Source organism: Mus pahari, chromosome 13, assembly GCF_900095145.1.
Source record: "Mus pahari chromosome 13, PAHARI_EIJ_v1.1, whole genome shotgun sequence".
NCBI lineage: Eukaryota > Metazoa > Chordata > Mammalia > Rodentia > Muridae > Mus > Mus pahari.
In genome coordinates, this window is record NC_034602.1 from 29,008,145 (window position 1) to 29,033,553 (window position 25,409).

The window sequence follows — 25,409 nt, forward strand, 5'->3', positions numbered from 1 at the left end:
GAACTCAGAAATCCACCTGCCTCTGCCTCCCGAGTGCCGGGGTTAAAGGCGTGCACCACCACGCCTGGCTCCCCGTACACTTTTTAAAACTTCTGCTGTATTTATCTCCTGGGCAGAGGCTCACTCTCATAGCATACGTGTGTGTGTGGGGGGTCATAGAATAAACTGGGAGAGTTGGTTCTCTCCCTCCATCATGTGGGGCCCCTGGAATTGAACTCAGGTCTCCAGGCTTGACAGCAAGTGCCTTTATGGCTGAGACATCTTGCCAGCCTTCTACCCTCTTTTTAAAAATTTAGTCTGGAACTCCAGCCTATGGGATGATGTTCTCATGTTTGGCTTGGGTCTTCCCTCAGTTAAAGCTTTCTGGAAATTACCTCAGCCACACACAGAGATACATTTTCCTTTTTTTCAAGATTCCAGGTGCAGTCAAGTTGTAAGGTTTGAGCATCCCGGAAGGTGAAGGTGGAGGAGGCTGCTTGTGCTGACCAGCCTGCCTGAGGCTGGTCATGTTCTGCCTACACACTGAGGTGCTCACAGCCTCCACTGCTCATATCTGACAATGGATTTGTTACTTGTTGATCTTATTTGCCAGCCATTAGGTACTGGCTGGTTTTGCCAGAAGGCTGATTAAGTCAGGTAACTTATTTTTACCTTGAAGGTATTCCAAGTCCTGGTGATTAAATTAACCTCTCTTCTCATGGGTGCCAAAATCTTGGCTCTCTGTCTGAGCAGCGCTTCTCAGCCTTCCTAATGCTGTGACCCTTTAATACAGTTCCTCATGGTGTGGCGACCCCCCAACCATAACATTATTTTCTGTAATTTTGCTACTGTTATGAATCATAATGTAAATATCCATGCTTTCCAGTTATCTTAGGAGAACCCTATGAAAGGGTTCCCTGATTCCCAGAGGGCTTGAGACCCACAGGTTGAGAATTATTGGTCTGTAGGATGGTCTTGACTATCTTACTTTTTTTTTTTTTAAAGATTTATTTATTATTATATCTTTTTTTTTTAAAGATTTATTTATTTATTATAGGCAAGTACACTGTAGCTGTCTTCAGACACTCCAGAAGAGNGAGTCAGATCTTGTTACGGATGGTTATGAGCCACCATGTGGTTGCTGGGATTTGAACTCCGGACCTTTGGAAGAGCAGTCGGGTGCTCTTACCCACTGAGCCACCTCACCAGCCCTTATTATTATATCTTTAAGTACACTGTTGCTGTCCTCAGACAGACCAGAAGAGGGCATCAGATCTCATTTTGGATGGTTGTGAGCCACCATATGGTTGCTGAGATTTGAACTCAGGACCTTTGGAAGAGTAGTCAGTGCTCTTAACCGCTGAGCCATCTCTCTATCTTTCTTAAACTGGGGAAGGATCGTGTGATGGTTTGTATGTGCTTGGCCCAAAAGAGTGGCACTATTGGAGGTGTGGCCTTGTTGGAGTAGGTGTGTCACTGTGGGTGCAGGCTTAAGACCCTTGTTCTAGCTGCCTGGATGCCAGTCTTCTACTAGCAGCCTTCAGATGAAGATGTAGAATTCTCAGCTCTGCCTGCACCATGTCTGCCTAGATGCTGCCATGCCTTGATGATAATGGCCTGTAAGCCAGCCCCAATTAAATGTTGTCCTTTATAAGACTTGCCTTGGTCATGGTGTCTGCTCACAGCAGTAAAACTCTTAACTAAGACAGATTATTAGGAGCCATCCTTACAGTGTAGTCAGTTATAATTGTCTGCATGAAAAGCAACTTGTTAGAAGCAAGACTTTGTAGCAAGCAGCAATGCCTGACTGTTTCCCTAAGGGAAGAAGCCTCATGAGAGCTAGCCACTGGTCTCTGTTGCTGGCCTTGCTTCTCAGAGCCTTCTGGCCTCTCCCAAGTCGTGTGGCATCTCAAACCCAGTGTAAGGCATTTGTGTCTCTGCCCTCCGTGGTGCTAGCTTCATTGTTTAAATGTTTAATTTTGCACGTGTGGTATGTATGTATGTCTATGTGCTGTGTATGTGCAGGAGCCCAAGGAGGTCCAAAGTTTTAAACCCCCTGGAACTGGAGACAATTGTAAGCCAATATGTGGGTGCTAGAAACCAAATCAGTGTCCTCCGCTGAGGATAAGCACTTTTAAACACCGGCTGTGGCTCCAGCTCTGACTTCACTCTTTTAACCCTTACATTCCCCCTTTACCTGGTATCCTTTCCCACTGCAGCATACGTGGGTAACTGGCAGTTGTCTGCATGGCCCGTTTCTGTTTACCGCCTCTGTGGGCTAACTCTCACTTGTGTGATCCTTTAGTCCCTCTGGTTTGTGATAGGTGCTCATGTCCCGTCTGCTTCCTGATTGGAATCCGGCCTTTCTCTTTTCTGGGAGCAAGTGGTGGGTGTTTTCCAGTCCCATCAGTCTTTATAAGGACATAATTTTTGTTCCTGGAGTTTCTGTCTGTTGTCTTTTTGTTGCTTTGGGCCCTTGTTCCCTTGTTCTCAGTTTTGACTGTTTCCTCCCTCTGGCCTTGAACTTAGTGGCTCATGTTTCTGTGGGGACAACCTGTTTGGCTTAGAGTTGGGGAGGGTCTTGTAGGACTTGGTTGGCAGAGGTTGAGTGCTCAGCCCCCACCACGTACCTGCTGTCCCTGTCACATAGGAGGATGTGGCTCAGCGGTTAAGAGCAGTTCCAGAGGACTCAGATTCAGTCCTCCCCACCCACTCACGCGGAAGCTCACAACCCTCCCTAAGTCCAGTTCCAGAGCATCTGGTGCCCTCCTAGATAATACATGCAGGCAAACCACCAGTGCACACAAGAAAAGACAAACGAGAACCAGCCACCAGCACTGTGACTGCAGGAGTCGCACCCTAGACTAACTCCACAGTTACTTCAATGGAGTCCAAAGGTCTTAGAGCCTCCTTGCCCAGCTTTGGCTTTCAGACTATTGTTGGTTAGAACAAAAGCCCTTTGCCTCTATTACAATGATGAATCCCATTTCTGGAGGAGGACCCAGTTTATTCAGAGAACTCCAGAACAGTGCTTTAGTGAGAAGGGCTTACCTGCTTTGTGAGTGTTGAGTACAGATCAGCACAGGAACCTGTAAGTCACAGCTTCTGCGTCCAGTGGCCTGTGTCCAGGTGGATGGGGACATTGAGTGCTGAGAGTGGCCAGATCCCAGAGGGACAGTTCCCTGTCTCTGGGCACAGTGACCCATTAGGACTTGAACTTCCTGCTCACACAAGATCACAGTATCCTCAGGCAGACACTTGTAACAAGAGAGGGAGCCCGGGCTAGCCTGCCCGTACCTACCAGGTTTATTACAGCCTGTTTCCCTGGCCCTCTCTCCCACTCCATCCACAGATGGCTCAGCTCTGCCCTGTGTCATCATTGCCTTCCCAGGAGTGCAGTCCAGGAGAGGGGGCCTGCCTCACCTCCCCTTTGGACACTGGTGCCTCCAGGCTGATGCTCCACCGTCTGTGCTGCTCCTGTTGCTTTGCAGCCCCCGGGTTTCCTCTTGTTCTGATGTTGTGTGGCTGTTCACGGAGGGTTTGGTTTTCTATGCAGGTGACAGTACCATGGGATCCCCACCGGAAGAAAGAGACAGTGCTCTATGGTCAGACATCCCCAAGGGCCCCCTTAGCGCCTACCGAGCAAGAGCCTCCTTCAACTCTGAGGAGCTGCTGCTCTTTTGGGACGGCCAGGATATACTCCACTTCAAGGTGAGGGCTGCGTGGAGCCTGGTTGTGTCTCTGCTTCCTGACGTACATAGCCCAGTGGCCTTCCTGGCACTGATGGTTCTGTAGGATGGGTGGGTCTTGGGACGGTGTGAGTCTGTCTCCCCTTACCCCAGGATGGTCCCAGGATGCCAGGGGAAGGAGTGGACAAGACGCTGAAATTCCCCGTCTTCCTTTCAGCTGGGATGAATGTTTTCATCTGGGGATTCCTGGGCCAGACTAGGTCTTAGGCAGGTCAATGGCCCTGAGAGAAGCCAAACGCACCTTTGACTTTCAAGTTAGCACCCTGTGCTCTGTGTTTACAGAAAACCATCTTCTCAACTTTGGAGAATGACCCTCTCTTTGCCCGCTCATACGGGGCGGATCTGTCTCTAGAGAAGCAACGAGAACTGAACTTCCTTCGCTGCAAGCGGGTCTTTGAGTATGGCTTCTTCAAAGTAGAGGAATTGCTAAAGAACCCCCTGAAGATTCTAGTGTTGATTAACTGCCTGGGCATGTACGACTGGTCCCTGGCCAACAAATGCGTCCTCCACATGTTGGTGAGTGTGTGGCAGAGGGCAGGGAACCCATGTCCACTCAGGCCCATCACACACATCAGACACAAACCACAGACAGCTACATGGCTCTTAAAATGTACAGCATTTAAGATTCAGTGACAAGATCAGATTTTCAGCTTTTGGTGTAAATTTGCACCTGTGCATTCTCAGATAAAATATGTTTATTCAGAATGTATAGTCCAGTAGGAAGAGGCGTGTGAGGTGTGTGTGGGGTGTGTATAGGGTGTGTGTGGGGTGTGTATAGGGTGTGTGTGGGGTGTGTATAGGGTGTGTGTATGGAGGGGGTAGGTGTGGGGTATGCCTGTCCAGAGGCAGGAGCAGTAGTACCCACCTCTGACCCGTGTACATTTCAGGTTTTTGGATCCACAATTTTCATTTCTGGTTCTGAGAAGCATTTCAAGTACCTTGAGAAGATCTATAACCTGGAGGTAAGTTGGCCATGTGAGCTGTGAGCCCAGTGCTGTCACCATACTTAGCCATGGACAGGGCAGGCCACAGGAAAGACCTGGGGGACCAGGCCCTGCTCATAGAAGTGCTCTTGGGCTGGTGGTTTTCCTTGCCCACCCTGCCTGTCTGTGGTCTTAGCTTTCCTGTCTGACTGAATAACCCTGTGGCCTCCTCTGACTGTAAAGATTTTTGCAGCCTATGCTCAACATAGCATAGGCTATGGCATCTATGCCAGCAGGTGGGAATGGTATCCAAGTGATGGGATGTCTCAGTCATGCCATAGTCTGGCTATGTAGGGAGAGAGAGGTGTGGCTGGGCTCCTGACTTTAGTTCTCTAGGGCTACACGCACAGGAACACACCTCTTACCCACGTCTCTGTGTGCTTTGACATTTAGATTTTTGGCTGTTTTGCTCTCACGGAACTGAGTCATGGGAGTAATACCAAGGCCATGCGGACGACAGCTCACTATGATCCTGCGACCCAGGTAGGTTCTGGAGTCCCCTGGGCCCTGGGTCGATGGAACATAGGAAATGTAAACGAACAATAGTTCATCTAGAATGTTGTCTCCTTACACACTCTCATTAGACAGGCCAACTGAAAGCATGCCTTGTACTGAGGCATGAAATTTTTTTCCCTTCCACACTGAGCAAACGGGTATGGGAACTCCTAGAGGGTCGGATACTCTGTGGGTCTCCCTGCTCTTGTGGATGGTTGGCTGATTCAGTTCACGAGAGCAGAAGGAACAGAGATGGGTGAGCAGGGTTTCAGAAGCCTGTGCGCACACTCAGTGAAAGACCACACTGGCATCAGCTCTTAGGAGGCAGGTCAACTTTCATGAGGATCATTCAAGGCTTATAAAGTTTTGGGGAACTGAAGGTGGGTGCCAGTGACCAGTCTCAGCTTGAGGAGTGGTCCCTGAGAGAAGGGATGTTTGAGAGCAGTGAAAAACAAATGTGAAGTCAATCATGAGGTGCAAGCTGACAGCTTGTGATGTGCTTGAGACAGCTTTCCAGAAAGCCCTCTGCTCGAGGCAGCTCTCTTGCTAGAAAAACAAAACAACAACAACAACAACAAAAAAAACAACAACCCCCCCCAAAACCTCTCTGAATAACTCATCTCTTGCAGACAAAGAGCCCAGTCTTTTATTTACATATCAATTCAGTTGTTCACCCCAGGTTCCCCTTTGATTATTCTATGAATCAGCATCTCCTGACCCCAGACCCCTGATTCTTAGAAAAATACAGCAAGTGTATTAATTTTCCTTTTCCCCCCTTAACATTGCAAATGAATTCAGAGATCTGCCTGCCTTTATAAGCACAGACAATAAGCTAGCTGGGTGGAATCTTGCTCTGAGATCCCCATTCCTACCATGCCTGGGCCTAACCTTGCTCTGTCGCAGGCTGACCTTGAACTCAGGAATCTGCCTGCCTTTGTAAGCACAAGCAATAAGCTTAGCTGGGTGGTATCTTACCCTTTAATCATTTCCTAAATTTCTTTTATTTTTGAATTACTTATCTATTTATATGAGTACACAGTAGCTGTCTTCAGACACAACAGAAGAGGGCATCAGATCCCGTTACAGATGATTGTGAGCCACCATGTGGTTGCTGGGAATTGAACTCAGGACCTCTGGAAGAGCAGTCAGTGTTCTTAACCACTGAGTCATCTCTTTATCCCCCTAAATCTCTTTATCTCCTTGCTTAATAGCTTTCTGACAAGCTGGCTCATAGTGCAGCTGCCTTTGTTCTTTTAGGTTCATGAAGTTCCTTATACAATTCATGTTGCATCCTTATATTTTGCATAGTTGAGAAATTGTATATTCTTGAGCTTATATTTTCAGAGTTCTTTCCCACAGCCTTAAGGGCCGTACTGAAGGTCACAGCATTCTACCGTTTTTGTTAAGACACTAGCCACACCCTTGGCTCCCGGACTTGTACTGTCTCTGATTATCATGGTTTCATTAACCTTGGCAGAGTGAACATTCCTGAAGGAGGAGCATGAAAATATGTACATTATTATACAAACAAACCTTACACCCACAATAACTGTAAACACTCATGGAGGCCCTTGCCCTGCTGATTCTGTTCCAGGGGTGGGTACTATGTCACTTGTGTGGCCATGTAGGTTTCAGCAAGTAGGAACATCCTGAATTGTCAAAGGTCATCCTGTCATGGTAGACTTCGACCTTAATTAGCAGGATTTTCCCACAGTTCTTCATGAGGTGTCCCAAAAGGAGGGCAATTCAGCCTCCAGCCCTGAGGCCTGCCTTGCCTGTGCCCGTAGGCCTCTTGGTGGCTGAACAGGCTGCTCTGCCCACTGCTACCCAGATCCTTTACTCCTTGCCACATTTCTGGCACCCCTGTGACACCTGTGTTGCTGACCACTTGTGAAGCATTACTGCGTACTACTCTGTGTGGATACTGCCCCCTGAAGGGAGGCACTGTGGAGAGAGGTCATGCCTGGTCCTCTAGAAATTCCTGATATGCAGGGCGGGAGGGACAGAGTCTTGTCCTAGTTTTTGGGTTTTATTGCTGTGAAGAGACACATTCTTAGCCAAAATATCACAAGAGCAGTCTTTAGGCCACATACTAAAATTCTTCTCCTCTGAAACCTCTTGATCTGGGCCCTCACAGTTCAAATAACAATATGCACTACTGTCTTCTGCGTTCGCACTAAGATAGCCCACTGACCCCTACTTAGTGTTCAATTTCTTTTCTAATCCAAAGTCCCAAAATGTTCATATTCCTCCAAACAAAACATAGTCAGGCCTATCACAACAATACCCCACTCCTGGTACCAACTTTTGTCTTAATTTGGGTTTTACTGCTGTGAAGAGACACCATGACCACGGCAACTCTTATAAAGGAAAACATTTAATTGGGGCCGACTTATAGTTTGAGAGATTTAGTTCATTATCATCATTGTAAGATGCATGGTGGCTTGCCGGCACGCCTGGTGCTGGAGAAGGAGCTGAGAGTTCTACATCTTAATCCACAGGCAGCAGAAGTGACTAAGTCACACTGGGTGTCACTTGAGCATATATGAGTCCTCAAAGTCTGCCATCACAGTGACACACTTCCTCCAACAAGGCCATACCTACTCCTCCAAGGCCACACCTCCTAATAGTGCCACTCCCTATGAGCCAGGCATTCCAACACATGAGTCTATGGGGGCCATTCCTACTCGAGCCACCCCAGGTCTCAAGTGTCAGGGGTGGTCAGTGTTGACTGGAGTGTGGAAGCCTCCTTCCCCACTTGCCTGAGGACTGTGTCCCACTGCCACTTTCCTTCACGTGCTGAGGGGGGAGGCTCACCCCTCCTGTTAGCTGGTGTGTGATAGAGAGCTCTATAGGAAGAAAATAAGGCTTAGTGTTCAGTACTTGCACACTGTCCATCTGTCCACATGGCCGGCTGTGGACCCTGGCCTGGGCTGCTGTAGTGGAGATGGAGAGGACCATACCATGCGATCCTGCCAGGGCAGGACCACCATGCAGGCTGTCATACCTGCCAGCACATGGGCCCCCCGGAACTTTCTTGCCTGCTTCTTGACAAAGAGACTTTGATCTTGGACTTTCTGATTCCTTGACCCTGTCTGCTCCCACTGTACTTTGGCACCTGTGGCTTTTGTGGGACTTGTGAGAAGCCTGCGCTGGCCGCTGGCTGAGGACAGTGCCCCATGGCCTTACCGTAGGCCACGGGGCAATTAATTGCTGACTCAGCAGAACTTGACCTTGCAGTCAGAAGGGGGTGTGGCAAGAGGTCAAGCAGACTCTACTGGCAGTGTGGCCAGTGTCAGCCTTTATGGGTGACAGCCAGCAGCTCACTGTGTGGGACTGAACCTCACTTTCCATTTCCTCTGTAAGGTGATCCTGAAACAAACATAAAGTGGCTTGGCCCACACAGGAAATACAGTGTTCAGTCCATTTTTACTGTTGGCTCCGAAGCTTGGAGTATAGGGATTAGCCTGCTGTGGAGGGAAAGCCATTCTTTGGTCCCCACTGCTGATGACAAGGATACCAATCTCCCCTTCACAGGAATTCATCTTACATACCCCGGATTTCGAGGCTGCCAAATTTTGGGTGGGCAACCTGGGCAAGACGGCAACTCACGCGGTGGTGTTTGCCCAACTGTACATGCCAGATGGCCAGTGCCACGGGCTGCATTCCTTCCTGGTGCAGGTAAGACCTGGGCGGAGCTGGCGCGGATGGACAGCTAGCCTGTAGCCATGTGCCCTGCCTGCCTTCGGGCAGATTTGTTCTGCCGTGGGAGATGCTTGTACTGAGTCTCGGCCTCCCGCAGGCTTCTTGCAGCACGCTTCCGTTCCAGCCCGCAGGGACGCAGTCCTGCTAGAGTCTCTGTGAGCGATGCTCAGAGCACCCAACAGGCCTGTCGTTATGGCACACATCTTTACACAGGACACCTCAGTGACACCGCACCATCCCCCCTCCAGCTGAGCACCTGTATAGCTGCCTGTGCTGCCCTGCAGGGTCGGCAGTCTTGTATATGTCATAGGAAATGGACAGGTGAATTCGCACAATCAATATTTTTGAGTTAAGCATGGCCTTAGCTATTTTTGCTTTTCACTTTGGAATTCTTTCCAGATGAACTGGAAGCTCCCACCAGTCATACTACTTTTCAAAGATTTATTCGTTTTTATTTTATGTGTGTGTGTGTGTGTGTGTGTGTGTGTGCACACGCTGTGTACCACATACAGGTAGTCCCTGTGAGGGCCAGAAGAGGGCGTGAGATGCCCTAGAACCGGAAGTACAGCCAGTTGTGAGCTGCCTCATGTCAGTGCTGGGAACCAAACCTGTGTTCTCCGCAGGAATTACTGCGCCATCCCTCTGGCCACCGCTTGTGGGTTTTTGTTGGATCTTTTGAAAAAACGCTGCTAACTGCTTTTACCCTGCTGGTTGTCCCTCCTGTGTTAGCTCTCTGCTGCTGTGACAGAATCCCTAACACAAAGACAGAAAGGTCTGTTCTAGCTCAGCTTCTGACGTCTCAGTCCACAGTGTCCTGACAGCAGTGCTGCTGGGGGCCTGCAGCAGCCCAGGTACCCTGGTGTGGCAGCCCAGGTACCCTGGTGTGGCTGAGTAAGCTGTGTCTGGGGACAAAGTGAGAAGTACCAGAACGGACCGGACTGGTGTCTCAATAGCCCCTTAAAGGACACACTCTCAATGGCCTGATTTCCTCCCACCCGTGTCCCACCTCCCCACAGCACCATTGGGGAAGCCCAACCCTTTGACCTTGAGGACCAGGATCCAAACCTTGACACTTCCTGGTTGTCACCACTCTCTCTCCAACTCTCTGGGTTCTATGGCATTTATTTAAAAAGGTTTAAGAGAAGTTTGTGTTTGAATTTTTACCTAGCTTTACTGCAAGATTTTAAAAAAATTAAAAGGTGCTTTATGGCTGAGTTTTAACCTCAATATTATATATATATTTTTTAATAAAAATTATATAATATATTTTTTCAATACAAATCAGATACACAAAACAAAAGCTAGTGGCTCTTACAAAGAGCTAAGTTCCAATTGCCTAGATTCAACCCACCCTCCCTCTGTCCCTGTTTTCTTCCCTTGCTTCTGGAGTTTGGACCCAAGGTCTCCCACGTGCTAAGCACATCCTGTACCCTGGGCTCTACTCTCGGCCTCCAGATCTCCCCACCTCAGTGCGTCTGGCCTGCTGACCTGAGGTGTCCTGTGTTTTCTGGGTCAGTAGGTGGCAGCTGTGGTCCTCACTGTTGTCTATCACCTAGAATAAATCTCTAGACACTGTCCTCATCCCGCTGATGGGGAGGGAGGCAGTGGGGCCTCTGCCTTAAGGCTGGCAGTCCTGCTTTAATGTGGGATGTAACCTGCTTTTTCACAGTGTTCCTAGGTCAGGAGTCTACAGCCAGTCATGCCTGTAGGGAATGTTTAGTGGACACCCATTGGGGAAGATGAGATTGGCATAGCTTGCCCTGACTGTCTTTCCCACAGCACGTATGTGCTCAGCTAATAGTGTCATAATACTGGGAGCCCACTGCAGGTCCTCTGTCTTAATATGTGAACAGTGTCACACCATAGCCAGAACTAAAACAGGGAAGCCACACGCGGCTAACCCTGCAGTCATGAATCAGGGTGCTCTCAGATAGCCCAGGAAGCCCCATCTTACCTGCCCCAGCTCCTAGCTCCCCTCACTGCCAGCCATGCCATGCCAGCTTCTGCCCCCGCCCCACCTCCCCTCACATGCCGCCTTTCTATGAAACTTCTCTTTTGTAAGGACTCTTACCATGGATTTATGGCCCATCAAGATGATCTTGTGTTGAGGTCTCTGCCCCATGACAGCTGCAGAGGTCTGTTTCCCACAGAAGGTCCCATCTCTAGACCTGGGCACATCACTTCAGGGGACCCAGTAGGACTCAGAGCTATTCAGAGTCACCCACGTCAGCTTATCTGGATATGCTTTCTTGTGTGCTGACAGACTTACCTAGCCATTATTCCTTGTGGCTCTGTACAGATCCGGGACCCCAAGACCCTGCTTCCCATGACAGGGGTGATGGTCGGTGACATGGGGAAGAAGCTGGGGCAGAATGGCCTGGATAATGGGTGAGTGTCATTGGCCTCACCAGACCAATGCTACCTCTTTGGGGCTCCGGGATTGTTCCTAAGCCATAGGCTGGAGTGGGCTGCCGGTGCCACACTCTCTCTGGAGTGCAGGCTCCTCAGGGCCTGACATGGATGTGGCAGGTACCAGTGGGGCGCTTGTTTGAGCAGCGGCCATTGCATGCTTAGCCACCATTCCCAGAGGTCCTCCTTGCCCTCACACTCCACAGGTCTCTCAGGGTGTGACGATCCCAGCTCTCAGGTCAGACTAGAGGTGCCCTCTGTTTCCCAGGGGAGACCTCAGGCTCGGAGGTGCCCAATGGTGTAGGACTTTCCTTCCTCTGTGAAGTCTCTTAGTGATCAGCCTTAGTGGTCTGCCACGGAGCCAGCCATGATATCTGCTTAGAGTCCCCAAGTCAGTGATTGGCAAAGTTGCTGGACATGTGCTGGTGAGGGAGGTGCTTTTGACTCATCCTAGAGCTGCTCGGAGACAGGGTTGACCTGCAGCACTACGCACTGTGTACTCAGCTGGGAGTGAAGACCTTGGACTGGACCTTAACCGGGCTGAGGGCCCATGGTCAGCAGGACACCTGGATGGCCTGAGGTTTATAGTGTACCAGGTGAAGGCCACCCAGCAGGGGAGGGCTCACTCTCATCTCTATTATTTCTTAGTCCAGCTTTCATGCTTACCCCTCAAGGGACCTGCTGGTCAGCCTAGGTGGCCTTCCTGCCTTCCCTTGGGTCACTGTGTGCAGGCTCCACCCAGCTCCAAGCTGCCTGGCCTGATGCACTTAGGCCCCTCTCTTCCAACAAGGTAACTCACGACTATGAAAGTGGCTAAAACAGGGTGTTCCCAGGCATTGTGTGCTATGCTATGGTAAGTATGTTTGCCCATCTCAGTTCTGTGCGGGCTCTTAGAGTCACCTCAAGCAACTGCTGTGGCTGGCTACTAAGACCAGCCACCTCCAGAGAGAGGATCCTGACCTGGACCAGGGGCTTCCCAGGCTCTGATGGACACTTCTGCCTAGCATCACCAGAAGGCTGGGGCAGGGCCAGGGCCAGGGGAGAGCTCAAGCCTCCTTAGTCTTCAGTCAGTAATAGTGTGGAGGGGCCTGGAAGCACCAATACCTAGCAGTCCAACTGTAAGGAGAAGGATCAGGGCTCAAAAATCACAGAGCTGTCATCCCCTCTGTTGAGGGCTCTGTGTGCAGCCTGGAAGGTTACCCTCAGCTTGTGCTGGTTGCTCATTAAAGCCATTAGAGTAACTTTGGGACATCACAGAGAGCTTGTATTTGGCCCCATCACAGCAGTGCCTGTCCTTAAAGAATGGGTCATCTCCTGGGATACATCGCACAGACACCAAATCCCACTTACAGGACCCCCAATTTGTAGACGTAGCAAAGGCTTAGCTGAGTCACCATGGGCACGCTGTGGGGCAACCTGAACAGCTGTTCCAACAAGCAGAGGCCAGGCTGATCTTGAGTTCTCAGACCTAAGGCTTTTAGCAGACTAAATGACGAAGCTTCCTGCCTGCATTGACCACAGGCCGCCAGCAGAGGGCGCCAGAGTTCCAGAGCTGAGTGGCTGCTCTGCCTCAGCTCTGGGAGCAGCACCAGAGCTAATCTAAAAGTTAGTGAACTTTTAGACTGGGGACTGGTTCTGAGTTAACTTTTGTCGTTTTGAAAACCTATCACGACTGTTTAAGAATCCAGAGCGGAGTCAGCTGCATGGATCCCTTTCAACCAAACGTTCTAATGATAAGGATCTTTCCCCGGGGACCCTGAGCCCAACCTCAATGTGCCCACAGTACTTTTCATGATGAGGCCGGGCTCTGGGCCTGGGGAGTCCTCCTTGACAAGGCTGAGAGGAAGCCCCCAAATGAGGACCTGCACTACGTGAGAATTGGCTGGTGGCTGCTGGAGGGGGCTGCAGCAGGAGACTGGGGTGGGAGCTATTGCAATACACACTCTCCCTCTACACCCTTCAATCATGCCTGTCACATTCAGTCCACATGCCTCAAGTTGTATACATGCCCCATGTCAGCCACACTGCTTCCATACCACATGCCTCGTCATACAGCTATCCCATACCACTGTCCTGCAATTCATTTATATACACACACATACCCTGAAGCCTCCGAAGGCTCCCCCGTTTATATACCCCCATACACATATACCTACTTGAACCTCTGAATGCCCCATGTCACACACAAATCCCATACCACACATGTGTGCACGTGCCTTGTGATACGTACTCCCTGTGTCACACTTTGCTGTACACACAACCCCTGACCCCCCGAGACCAAAATCATAGTGTGCCGAATAGCTCACCAGCTGGATCCAACTGACTGTTCTGTGGATAAAAAAGTGACCCAAAGATGATCTGTGAGACTTAAGCTAGAGCAGAAACTTGAGAAGCACAAGTGTGCTCCAACTCATTCTACCTTGGTGGCAAAGAAGGGTGAAGATTTTCCACTCCTTAAAAAGAGTGCTTTCCGTTGACAACATTGTACTTGAAAAGCATTCCTTGGCTTTCAAGTAAACAGTTGGAGCACCTCGGGTTTGGCACCCAGGCTGGGTTTCCTTAAAAACGGGGCATTGTGTGCAGCCTGCAGGCTGGGTGCAGGCCACGTGGCCACCAGACACAGTGTGCCGTTATCTGGGTGTGCTGTGTTAGATTCTGCCACTCCAAGGCTCTTGTGAGCTCTGTCACGTCGGTACTGGGAAGGGCTGCTGCATCTTCCCCAGGAAATGGTCTTTGGGGGATGGTTCTGTCACCGTGGAGGACCATTCCTCACCATCACCTCTGTTCCTGGTCACTAAGTGCTTGGTAGGGTCCAGGGGCTATGGACTTGTAAGAAAAATAGGACAGCTCTAACAATCTGTGGGCAGGAAGTGACTCACACGGACAATTGAGTGTTTACTTGGAATAGGGCTACCCTGGAGAGGGGTCTGCCTCCGCATCCTTGCAGGATGGGCAGAAAATCCCACCCACCTGGTGGTCCTGAGTAGGGTGTGTCCCTTTTGAAATACTTCGCTCTCCCCTGCTGTTTAATGAGCAGCTTAAGTGGAGCCAGGCTGCTGTCAGCCAGAGCCTGCAGGAGGTCAGACTGCAGGTGAGGAGCGGTAGGCTGTGGCAGCACAAGTGGCCGCTGTCAACTGACAAAGCTCTGTTTGCTTAGTGTTTTAGCCACACTGCTATCGGAACCATCGAGACTTTCAGTCTACTTTGCAGTTGACCTCGTTCAAGCTTCTTTCTTAATCCGTTACAAAACATCTTTTTTTTTTTTTTAAAGGTTTTTGTTTTGTTTTGTTTGTTTTGTTTGTTTTGTTTTGGTTTGGTTTGGTTTGGTTTTGGTTTTTGAGACAGGGTTTCTCTGTTTAGCCCTGGCTGTCCTGGAACTCACTTTGTAGACCAGGCTGGCCTCGAACTCAGAAATCCGCCTGCCTCTGCCTCCCGAGTGCTGGGATTAAAGGAGTGCGCCACCATGCCCAGCCCATTACAAAACATCTTGGATTGTCAATGCCCAGGGTCCATGCAACACCCGTTAGATCCTTTTCCTAGCTGAGCCAGGGGAGAGACCGAACTACAGGTTCTTTGATTTCACTTAGCATTTTATTTATTTGTTTATTTGTTTTTTATTTTTTTCAAGACAGGGTTTCTCTATGTAGCCCTGGCTGTTCTGGATGGAACTCACACTGTAGACCAGGCTGGCCTCAAACTTGTAGAGATCCACTGCCTCTGCCTCCCGAGTGTTGGGATTAATGGTGTGCGCAACCACTGCCAGCTTGACTTAGCATTTGAAACCACCATGGTTGTAGCTCTGTGTACTGGGGCTCAGAGGTGCCAAGCTTTAGAACTGGCTCCTGCCCTCCTGTCAGTGGTGTGTGACCCTTGCTGTGCACAGGCAGGTGGTGGGCGTGGAGCTTCTCTTTGCCAATGACACGAGGGCACATCTGTCCTAGGAGATAAAGTTGGGGCAGTGATGGCCCTCAAATGGCCCAATCACACTCACACCCTTGTTTTGGGGGGTGATGCTACCTTCAGTTGCTCTTGGGGAGAGGGAGAAAGCCCAGACAGGCTCCCGGAGGGCTTGCATGATGAAGCCCACCTTCTCTCCTGCACAGATTCGCCATGTTCAACAAAGTTCGAATTCCTCGCCAGAACCTGCTGGACAGGACTGGGAATATCACCTCTGAAGGCACTTACAACACCCCCTTTAAGGTACCAATGGGCTGTGGGCATTTGCAGACAGAACTTCCCACGTGTCTGTTCCTGTGGTGTTGAAGACCACCCCAGGAGCAGCTGGCCCTGGGGTTACCACACAGCTCTCTTGGTTGGGTTTGGTGTCCTCAGCAGAGAAGGGACCACAGTTCTGGTGGGCAAAGGTGGCCTGGGTCTGGCAGCATTTTCTGGCTGTGCCTGGATATCCATGACTGCTCGGGCCGAGGGCTGCTCTCCCATAGCATACAGAGGAAAACTGTCTTCCATAGTATTGCTGTGATAAGACACCATGATCAAGGTGATCAAGTCGACTTACAAAAGGGAGTGTTTACATTGGAATGTGTAGTTTCAAAAGGTCAGAGTCTGCCGGGCATGGTGGCACATGCCTTTAATCCTAGCATTTTGGAGGCAGAGGCAGGTGGATTTCTGAGTTCGAGGCCAGCCTGGTCGAAAAAAGTGAGTTCCAGGGCAACCAAGGCTACACAGAGAAACCCTGTCTCAAAAAAACCAAACAAAACAAAAGGTCAGAGTCTGCAGTGGCAGAGGGACTGCATGGCAGCAGGAGCAGCTGGGGGCTCACATCCTGACTTACAAGACAGAGAGGCACACTGGGCACAGAGTTTTTTTGAAACCCCAAAGCCTGCCCCACCCCCTTGGCACTTCATCTAGCAAGGCCATCCTTCCCAAACAGTTCCACTCACAGTATTGAAACATAGGAGCCGATAGGGGCCACTGGAAGGTCACATCGTGATAACTGAAAGTGTTAAGGCTGTAGGTGGAGATGAACCGTGGGGCAGCCCACAGCTCTTGAGTGGTGAGCACACAGACAGACAGCTGGCTGACCCTGAGAACACAGCTCGAGGAAGAGAGTTCCCAGGAAGGACACTCCCCAGACAATCCTCACCACTCACAGTATTGAAACATAGGAGCCGATAGGGGCCACTGGAAGGTCACATCGTGATAACTGAAAGTGTTAAGGCTGTAGGTGGAGATGAACCGTGGGGCAGCCCACAGCTCTTGAGTGGTGAGCACACAGACAGACAGCTGGCTGACCCTGAGAACACAGCTCGAGGAAGAGAGTTCCCAGGAAGGACACTCCCCAGACAATCCTCACCCATTACCTGATGGGAAAACAAGAATGAATCCAGCAAAGTTACTTAAGAGAAACTAGCCCTGTGAGCAAAGAAGCCACGCAGGACACACAGTAATATGAAGACAGCCAATTAAAATTCACCGTAATGTGAAAGGCTTGAAAGGAAGAATTTAGCAGAAGGCCCTGGGGAGGTGAGTGTCCTGCTCTGGCCACAGGGATTTAGAGAAATGACAATCAAACGTGCCCAGCTAGAGAAAGAAAGACTGATGTAAAGGATCTCTGTGGTTCCAAAGAGGAAAAGCAAGGAAAAGCTATCTTCTGACACGTAGGGGAAAATAAGATCATTAGAGGATTCAGAAATTGTGCTTCTGATACAAGTGGATAGCCACCATTATTACCTTGACGCCCCAGGCATGCCCCTGGATTTGAACATTTTTAACACCAACAAAGCTGTCCTCTCTACATGAGAGTGTGACAGACATCTCCTGTCTGGAAGACTGCCGTACACCCAACACCCTATTTTGGAGGAAGGACCCAAACAGTATCCGCAGAGCAACAGCAGGGGCCGGGGAGCAAGGACACCAGGCTGCCCCAGAGCACCACAGAGGGGCCTGAGCCTAGCTTCTGTCAAACTTAGTGAAGGGCAGGATAGATGTGGAGTTGACACTGAAGGCTGGTACACAGCCCCCCCCCCCTCCCCGGAGCTCAGCAGCTGGGGTCCAAGGAGCCAATGCCCCAGCAGAGTGCCTGGGGGATGCAGGGTCCCATGCTGGACCACACTTGCCTCTGGTGCCCATCCAGGAAAAGGCAGGGCACAGCGCCCTCAGGTGGCCCGAGAAGAAGAGCTTGCCTTCTCAAAGCTCCCTCCTTGGGCAGCTGGAAGCCCTCTCCTCTCAGTTCATCTGGGTGTGTACGCCTTCTTCCTTGGGACATTCTCTGAGTCTGCACAACATCTGAATGATCCGTGACACCCGTCTTCCTTCTCCAGGATGTCCGGCAGCGTTTGGGAGCATCGTTGGGGAGCCTGTCCTCAGGACGCATCTCCATCATCAGCATGGCTGTGGTCAACCTGAAGCTGGCCGTGTCCATAGCCATCCGGTTCTCGGCCACACGGTGTCAGTTTGGACCCACGGATAAAGAAGAGATTCCCGTCCTTGAATATCCATTGCAGGTACTGGCCGTCTGCATCATCTTCTGCTCTCTGCTCTTCTTGGCCCCTGGGAGAGATCTCAGGGACTGCCCTAAGAACAGGACACTGGGCAGGAGTGCACCTTCCAGGCACTAGGGCCTTGGGGTGTTCAAAAGGAGGTACATGGGAGGAGGTGAGCCAGGACTCTGGTGGCAGGTACGCGCCTGCTGGGTGTGCAGACGAGGTCCCCCTGCTTTGGCAAGGGAGACTGTTCTGCATCAGTCCACAGTCTTTGACTCGCCTGTCCCATCCCTAAGAAATGACCCTGAGGAAGCCATTTCTGGAAGCAGCAAGTGAGTGCAGCCCTTTAAACACAATGGCATTTAAAGCAGCAGAAGGGACACCCAGCCTTGCATGCATCCTCACAGGCAGCAAAGGGACATACAGCACAGAGGCCATGTGTGGAAAGGGGCGTGTCAGCCGCCTCCTGTGCTCCCCAGCCAGAGTCTCACTGCGTGTCCCACTCTGGTGCCCCCTTTGCAGCCTGAGGGACAGTCACGGCCCCCCTTTATGGGCACGAGGGAGGGTGAGGTTGGTGACCTGGTTGCTGTATCTGGCCTAGGCCTTGTGCCGAGTGCTGCGTAAGTAGCTGTCTGAGTGACAGAGGGAATGAGGCAGAATCGCCCTTTCCTTCACCTCCGCCTCACGTTGGCAGTGAGCTCTTCCTGTTTAGGAAGTAAATGGTGAAACGTAGTCTCTCACCGTGCCTGGGCAGCCCTGTTGTCATCCTTGTTCCTCATGGTGACAGCATATGGACTACTCTGGGTGCCCAGGGAAATCCAATGGTTAAGGAGCTCCAGCCTAGGTCCTCCCTAGGCCCCTGCCACTGTCTAAGGGGCTGTGATACGCTGACAGAATTGGTACATGGCAACAACTGACAGCCATGGTGGGGGCTCACTGGGTCCCTTTCAGGCTCCACCTGTGTCCTCCAACCCGTTCATCTCTTCATCCGTTTGTCCACCCAGCAGAGGATGTATGCCATGCGTCTCAGGTGCTGGCGTGTGAGTCCCCCCACCCCAGGGTGATTGATCACCTTTCACAGGTTCAAGAGACATGGGGCCAGAGCTGAAGGGATGGCTTGGTGGTTTAAAGCACTTGGTGCTCTTCCAGAGGACCTGGGATTGATTCTCAGCACCCACATGGTACCTCACAACCATCTGTAACTACAGCTCCTGGAGAATCTGACACCTTCTTGTGACCTCCCTGAGCCCCAGGCACACAGGGAATGCAAATATATATTACACGCAGGCAAAACATTCATACACATTAAACAAATTATCATTTAAAAATAGCGCCTGTCTGGGACTGCATTGGCACCAGGTATCCTTCACTCCTAAGGAAACTGACTCCAGGTTCTCGTGGTCAGGGCTACGCTGGCTCTCTGTGCCAGCCACTCTGGGTATCTGTTGTGTGTCTTGTTTCCCCCAGCAATGGCGCCTACTTCCGTACCTGGCGGCTGCCTATGCCTTGGACCACTTCTCTAAGACAATCTTCTTGGACTTGTTGGAGGTACAGAGTGCCCGGCTCAGGGGAGACCACGGCGACTGGCAGGTGAGGCATCTGTTTAGCTGTTGCCAAGTTTGAGCAGCCGTGTTTTGGCACTGAGGCCAAACAAAAGCAGCTCGCTGTGGGAACGGAGCCTGTGTGAATCCCTTTAGCTGTCCCCCAGCTTGGGGTGTGGCTCGCCCCAATGACTTGCAGTTTGGGCTGTGTCCATCACCGCATATCTGGGGGATGTGCTGGCCGAGCAGAACTCCCAGCTCCTCTGAGAGCATGATGATGCTCACACTCCACATAGCCACCCTCAGAGGATGTCTCAGTTCTTCTTGCCTTTTCATAAACAACCCCACAGAGGTCTGAGTCCTCTCTCTGAGTTGACAGCCCTGGGTTTGTGCCAGAAGTGAGCACGCAGCTCCACCGGGTCAGTTGCTCTGCCCGAGGACGCCCATTGCTGGCTTCTCTATAGGTAGCCTACGGGTTGGTGTTTGGCCCCCCCTTGTGCTACCCACCCAAGTGGAAATCAGATGTCAATCAAAAGACATGGGTCTGGAAGCAGGTTAGTGCTGCAGACGGGGGCTGCGACTCTGTCTTAAAGCACCTGACAGATGAGCTGCACTGAGATGCCCATCGCAGATCTGGAACGAGGGCTGGAGTATTGCACATGTTGGCACGGAGCCCTTGAGAGGAACAGGCTATTGAGGGATGCTGCCAAGACGAAGGGGCAAGCATGCTTCTCCTAGCGGGTCTATGATCTGCCTGCTGACAACACAGTTCTCCTGTTTCTCTTCTTTCTGAAACCCCATGGTGAAACCCAGCCAGGCGCCATGACAGCTGGAACTCTCCTTAGTTGAGACGGATACTGCTGGCTAAACGGATCGTTTTTGTGTAGCAGGCATTGTACCCAATGAAAAGGATGCATGTGAAACAGATGTGAGCTTCAGGAACGAAGGCCCAGGAGTGCCATGGTGCCAAGCCATCACTAAACATCTACATGGCCATGGTCCTCAGGGTGGCACTGGCTCCAGTGTTGTACCAGTCTGTGCCCATGCTGCCCTCTCTGCAGATAGATGGTCATGTTCACTACATACCCATGAACTTGGTAGGAGCCAAGTCTAGTAGGCGTTCTCCAGCAGACTGTGCCTGCGATGGATATGCTGCCGAGATGGCTGGTTTTCATGCTGTGAACCTGTGCGATGGAGCTCATCCCCCTGTTCTGTGCTTCCTCGCTCCTCATCATAGCTGACCTGCCTTTCTTTTGACAAGAGTGCTGAGACTGGGGCCTGACTCGCAGTGCCAGTTGGTCTTCTCCTCTTCTCACTGGGTTCTCCCCCACAGGCAGAACTCGGCCGTGAGATCCATGTTCTGGCATCAGCTGGCAAGCCTCTAGCCTCATGGACAGCCCAGCGGGGTATTCAGGAGTGCCGTGAGGCGTGTGGGGGACATGGCTATCTGGCCAGTAAGTTTGGGTTAGTCTGGGGGGAGTTTCTCATCCTCAGCCCTCCCATGGGCTACTGGGTCAGGGTCCCACAAAGTGCAGCCTATTTTTCTGATAAGGTTTTATTGGGACACAGCTGTACGCACTCAGGCACACACTTCCTCTCAGCCGTACCCACTCAGCCATACCCAGTAGGTATGCGCCTAGTACGTGATTCTGAGTACATGGTCAGGTCAGTGCCTGGTGTGGTCTCCATGGTAACTGGGCAGGTTACCCTCATTATACCCTAAGCTTTCTTATTAGAAGAAGATAGAATTATATGCCCAGCACATAGGTTCTTCCAAGGAGTCAGTGCATAGAAATGGTTAGAGGACCTGGCCTGTAGCATTATATAGATAGTACCCATCAAAAATGATTAATAATAACTGGCTGCCCACTGCTGCTGCAGACAGTGCAGAAACACCGACCCCTTAGTGGTCAGAGATGATTTGGGCTCCTGCGGAGCAGGGCGGTGCGTGTTCCTGTGAGAGTCTGGGTTTGATGCTTCCCATAGCCGGGCCGAGCCACTCCCTGACATGTTGTCTCTTACTGGCACAAGCTCGCAATGGCCATATCTGAGTTATTTGCTTGCGTGTTTTATCCTTTCTGCAGCGTTCTAGTAGAGCTTCTATTTGTTGTTATAACTCATGGAAACACATGGGCACTGTTAGCTTTGTTCTGACTTAAAATAGAATAAGGAAATTACGTCTTGAAGTACTGTAGACACAAACGTGCCTGACCCACAGCTCACAACGTAACCAGTAAGGATGCAGAGACAGTCCACAGAACCACATCAAGGTCAGATGTCAGCTCTCTGGAGCAGGAAGGGGCTGGACTGGCTCCTCTCCCTGCCGGCTCCTCCATCCCCCTCAAAGAGAAGGTTTTCTGTCAGAAGAGGAAGGCTGAGAGGCTGGGTTGGGACAGCTCACCTCAGGCAGGGCCAAGCCCATCGGGTGAAGTGAACGCAGGCCCTAGCTGCTCACGTAGCAGGAGGGTCGTGTCAACTGAGTTGGAAATTGCCTTTTAAAGGCTTCATTTAGCTATAGGAGTGTAGCCCCATGCCCTATCTCTGGAGTGGTTCCCACACTTGGCAGGCCATGTGGCTCTGTGTGTGTGTGTGTGTGTGTGTGTGTGTGTGTGTGTGTGTGTGTGTGTGTGTGTGTGTGTGTGTGTGTGTGTGTGTGTGTGTGTGTGTGTGAGAGAGAGAGAGAGAGAGAGAGAGAGAGAGAGAGAGAGACTGACTGTTGTTAATACCAACAGGCAGGAAGGTGACAATCCTCACTACCACCAACTCTGCTGAATGTTCATGTGTCATCCCACAGCCTTCCTGGAGGTACCTCTTCCTCCCTAAGGAGGGTGCAGAGGCACAGCCAGCAAATGTGGGCCAAGGGAGCAGGGAGGCCAGAGAGTGCTTCCTGTCCCCTGCTGGGTGGGGCTGTGGGAGGGGCACCTTTCAGAGTATCCTGAGTGACACCGTGGTGGATTTTTACAGTAAACCGGCTTGGTGACCTCAGAAATGACAACGACCCAAACTGTACCTATGAAGGTGACAACAATGTCCTGCTGCAGCAGACCAGCAACTACCTGCTTGGCCTCCTGGAGTCTCCTCTCCAAGGTAGGCACTTCCAGGGAGGGAGGCTGAGCTCAGCAGGGTGCAGGATGCTCTCAGGCTTAGGGGGTTCCCAGCTCGTGGTCAGACATGGTAGCACAGCCCCATAGTCTAAGTAGCCCAGGAGCCAAAGTGAGAGCATCCCAAGCTAGAGGGCTACGAAGCAAGACCTGTCTGGCCAGGCCCTGGTGGCACACGCATTTACTCCCAGCACCTGGCAGAGACAGGAAAACCTGTCTTGAACCCTCCCACCCCTGCAAAAAAACCCCAAAAAAACAAAAAAACAAACCCAAGACACTGTCTCAAAAAAAAAAAAAAAAAAAGTGGGTCATGTGCAGGGTGAATAAAGGCCATCACTTGGTGGCAAAGGAGCTACCTAGGTGAAGGCCAGCCAAGCAGGGATGCCTAGCCAGAGATGGACAAGCTAGCAGGCCAGGCCCCGGGGGTGGGGACTTTTTGTCTTTCTCCAAAGTCACAGAAGTGTGTGCCCTAGATGGAGCTCACTTCACAAGCCCTCTCAAGACAGTGAACTTTCTGGAAGCCTATCCTGGAATCTTGGGCCAGAAGTTCCTGGGCTCCAGCAAGGCTGACTGGTTGGACTCAGCAGGTATTAACATCCTCCCCGCCACTGCCCTATGCCTATCCACAGGGTGGGGGACTGAAATGCACAGGCTGGAGTAACTGCTCATAGGGACGGGTGCTTTTCTGGCTTGCAGTACCTCCTTGGTTTTGTTGCCATACATTAATCTTGGGAAGGTCTCTGGGGGACCCACCTATCCTGTTGCCCATGACTTGATTCTCTGGGAGGAGCCTGGGAAGCAGAGAATCACATGACCTAGTGAGTCACATGACCTGGCGAGTCACATGACCTAGGAATGAGCTGCCATCACTCCAGCCTCGGCTGGATCCTCCAGAAGTTGATGAGGGTTTTTGACATGCTGAGGCTGAGGGTGACATTTAAGGTTCATGAGCATCAGGCAGCCCTGGATCCTGTCCTGGGCTGCCTGGGTTCTGAGAGCACCAAACCCCACCGTTTCACAGTGCAGAAGACAACGTCCAACATCAGGTTGCCCCTGCTTCTCCCTGATCCTGGGGGACCCAGGCACACTCCGTTTATGACTGTAACACTCCACCCTCTGCCTCTGTTGTCTCAGGGTATTCTCTTTGTCTTTGAGTGAGGACCCTTGTCATAGGGGATGAGGCCTGCCCATCCCAGAGTGATCTCACTTTGCTAGCCGCAACTTCTTCCTGCCTGCATAGGCCCTCTTAAAAAGGCCAGTCATAAATCCCAGGGCTCTGAACCTCGTAGATATTTGGGGACCATCTGTCTGTCTGCACCACACCTAGAAGGACCCCGAGGAGGGTATACCGCTCCATACCCCAGCCCTGCCTCACCTGCTCCCTGGAATACCTCTGGCTGACACCCACTGCAGCTCTCCATCATGCATGGTTGCATAGTCACATCCTGCGTGACCACGGATGAGCCACTAGACCTCTCTGAGCCTGTGAGGTGCATTTGCCTGTCTTTTTAACGAGCTTCTCGGTTGAGCCATAAGGATATCACTGATAGTCTGTGATATCATTTCCCTAGGAATAGGCTATGTGACACCAGAGGCCTAAACCAGTTGTGACCAGACCCTTGTTTGCTCCCCCAGGAGCTCTGAGCCATGCCTCTCAGATGTCCTCTTGCTCCTTATCCCTGGAACCTGCAAGTCATTTGAACCTAGGCCTTTCCCCCCTGGATGTGGGATACGGAGAGCATGGACTCCACCATATGTCTGGTCAGAACCTCGTTCCTATCCAAGGCTGTGTGTCCTTGCTCATCAGTGTCCTGCATCCCGAGTAGTGTGGCAGGGAGATGAGCAGACGAGGCACCAGTAACCCACCCCGGCCCTCCCCTCTCTGTAACTGGCTGTCTGCTGCCATGGAGAGTTGTAGAGAGTAGCATGCCAGACTGAGGCCTTGGCAGGGCAAGTGCCAACCTACAGCCCCCTAGCTGACCAGTGAGGCTGAGGATGGGAATCCAGGTGCCTGTCCTTTCCGTTCCCGAAAGAGTAGCCACCATGTCTTAGCTGGTTCCGAGTGGCTCTGTGATCTGCCATCTCCAAGCTGTGATGACAGTGGAAATGCTGTCAATCACACAGCACACACCCTGACAGCTCCACCGGATAAAGAGCCTCGGGTAGCCACCCTCTGTGACTGGGTTTCCCTGCCTGCCTGCCAAACCACGCCATTCTCTGCTGTCCTCATAAAGACCACCAGGGCACACCTGGCCAGTGGCGCTGCCTGCCCGGGGTTACGTATGTGGCGCTAGGAGCTCTCGGTTGTTTTCCATGTCTCCTCCAAAGCCCCCCTGGCAGCCTACCGCTGGCTTGTTTGCTACTTGCTCCAAGAGAGTCACCGGAGATACTGCCAGGAGAAAAAGTCCAGAGGCAGTGACTTTGAAGCAAGAAACAACAGCCAGGTAGGTCTGTCTCACCGTTGACATCTGTCCCGTTTGCTCCGGTGTCTGGAGAAGTCAGCGCCTTGGCAGGCCCCCCACCCTTGCACTGTAGAGTGTCAATACCAGCCTTGGTGCCTGTGGGAGAGAGATGTAGGGTGCTGTATTTACTGTGCCAGGTAGTAGCTGCTGCTGGAGTGGGGTGTTGGTTGTAAGAACATGGACCCACAGTAAGGGCTTTCAGTGGGGCAGCAGCTCCCATGGCCCACCCTCGCCCTCCTCACCCCTCTGTTCAGCCCTTCTCAGTCACCATCTTCAGTGTGCCTTGGTAGGAATGGGCCATAATACTTCCTGCTGTCTGCCCTCCCGGCTGGGTGTCTCCCGCTCTCAGAGCAGCATAGGCTTGGACTCACAGTCAACCAGTACCTACATGGATCTAAACTCCTCTGTGGGTTTAAAAGTTCTACTGAGGCAGTGCATTGGGGACAGAGAAAGAGGTGCTGGCAGTCACCAGCAAGCAGCCAGCTTGGGTGTCAGAGAAGGCCACTGAAAAGGTCTTTGGTGGCTAGCCTCCCTAGGGAAGG

General features: G+C 51.5%; 1 protein-coding gene across 2 annotated transcripts in view; it reads left to right on the forward strand.

Annotated features, from left to right (window-relative positions):
* The window catches only part of Acox3 (acyl-CoA oxidase 3, pristanoyl), a 33,749-nt gene that overhangs the window by 2,328 nt on the left and 6,012 nt on the right, over positions 1–25,409 (forward strand). For both annotated transcript variants that reach the window (XM_029545338.1, XM_029545339.1), the window contains exons 3-15: positions 3,536–3,690; positions 4,011–4,244; positions 4,616–4,690; positions 5,105–5,194; positions 8,744–8,887; positions 11,211–11,299; positions 15,424–15,520; positions 17,602–17,784; positions 19,231–19,353; positions 20,638–20,758; positions 22,269–22,391; positions 22,879–22,992; positions 24,734–24,849. In XM_029545338.1, the coding sequence (XP_029401198.1) occupies positions 3,547–3,690; positions 4,011–4,244; positions 4,616–4,690; positions 5,105–5,194; positions 8,744–8,887; positions 11,211–11,299; positions 15,424–15,520; positions 17,602–17,784; positions 19,231–19,353; positions 20,638–20,758; positions 22,269–22,391; positions 22,879–22,992; positions 24,734–24,849 (1,653 nt within the window). In that variant the 5' untranslated portion in view covers positions 3,536–3,546. The remainder of the gene's footprint in view (positions 1–3,535; positions 3,691–4,010; positions 4,245–4,615; positions 4,691–5,104; positions 5,195–8,743; positions 8,888–11,210; positions 11,300–15,423; positions 15,521–17,601; positions 17,785–19,230; positions 19,354–20,637; positions 20,759–22,268; positions 22,392–22,878; positions 22,993–24,733; positions 24,850–25,409) is intronic.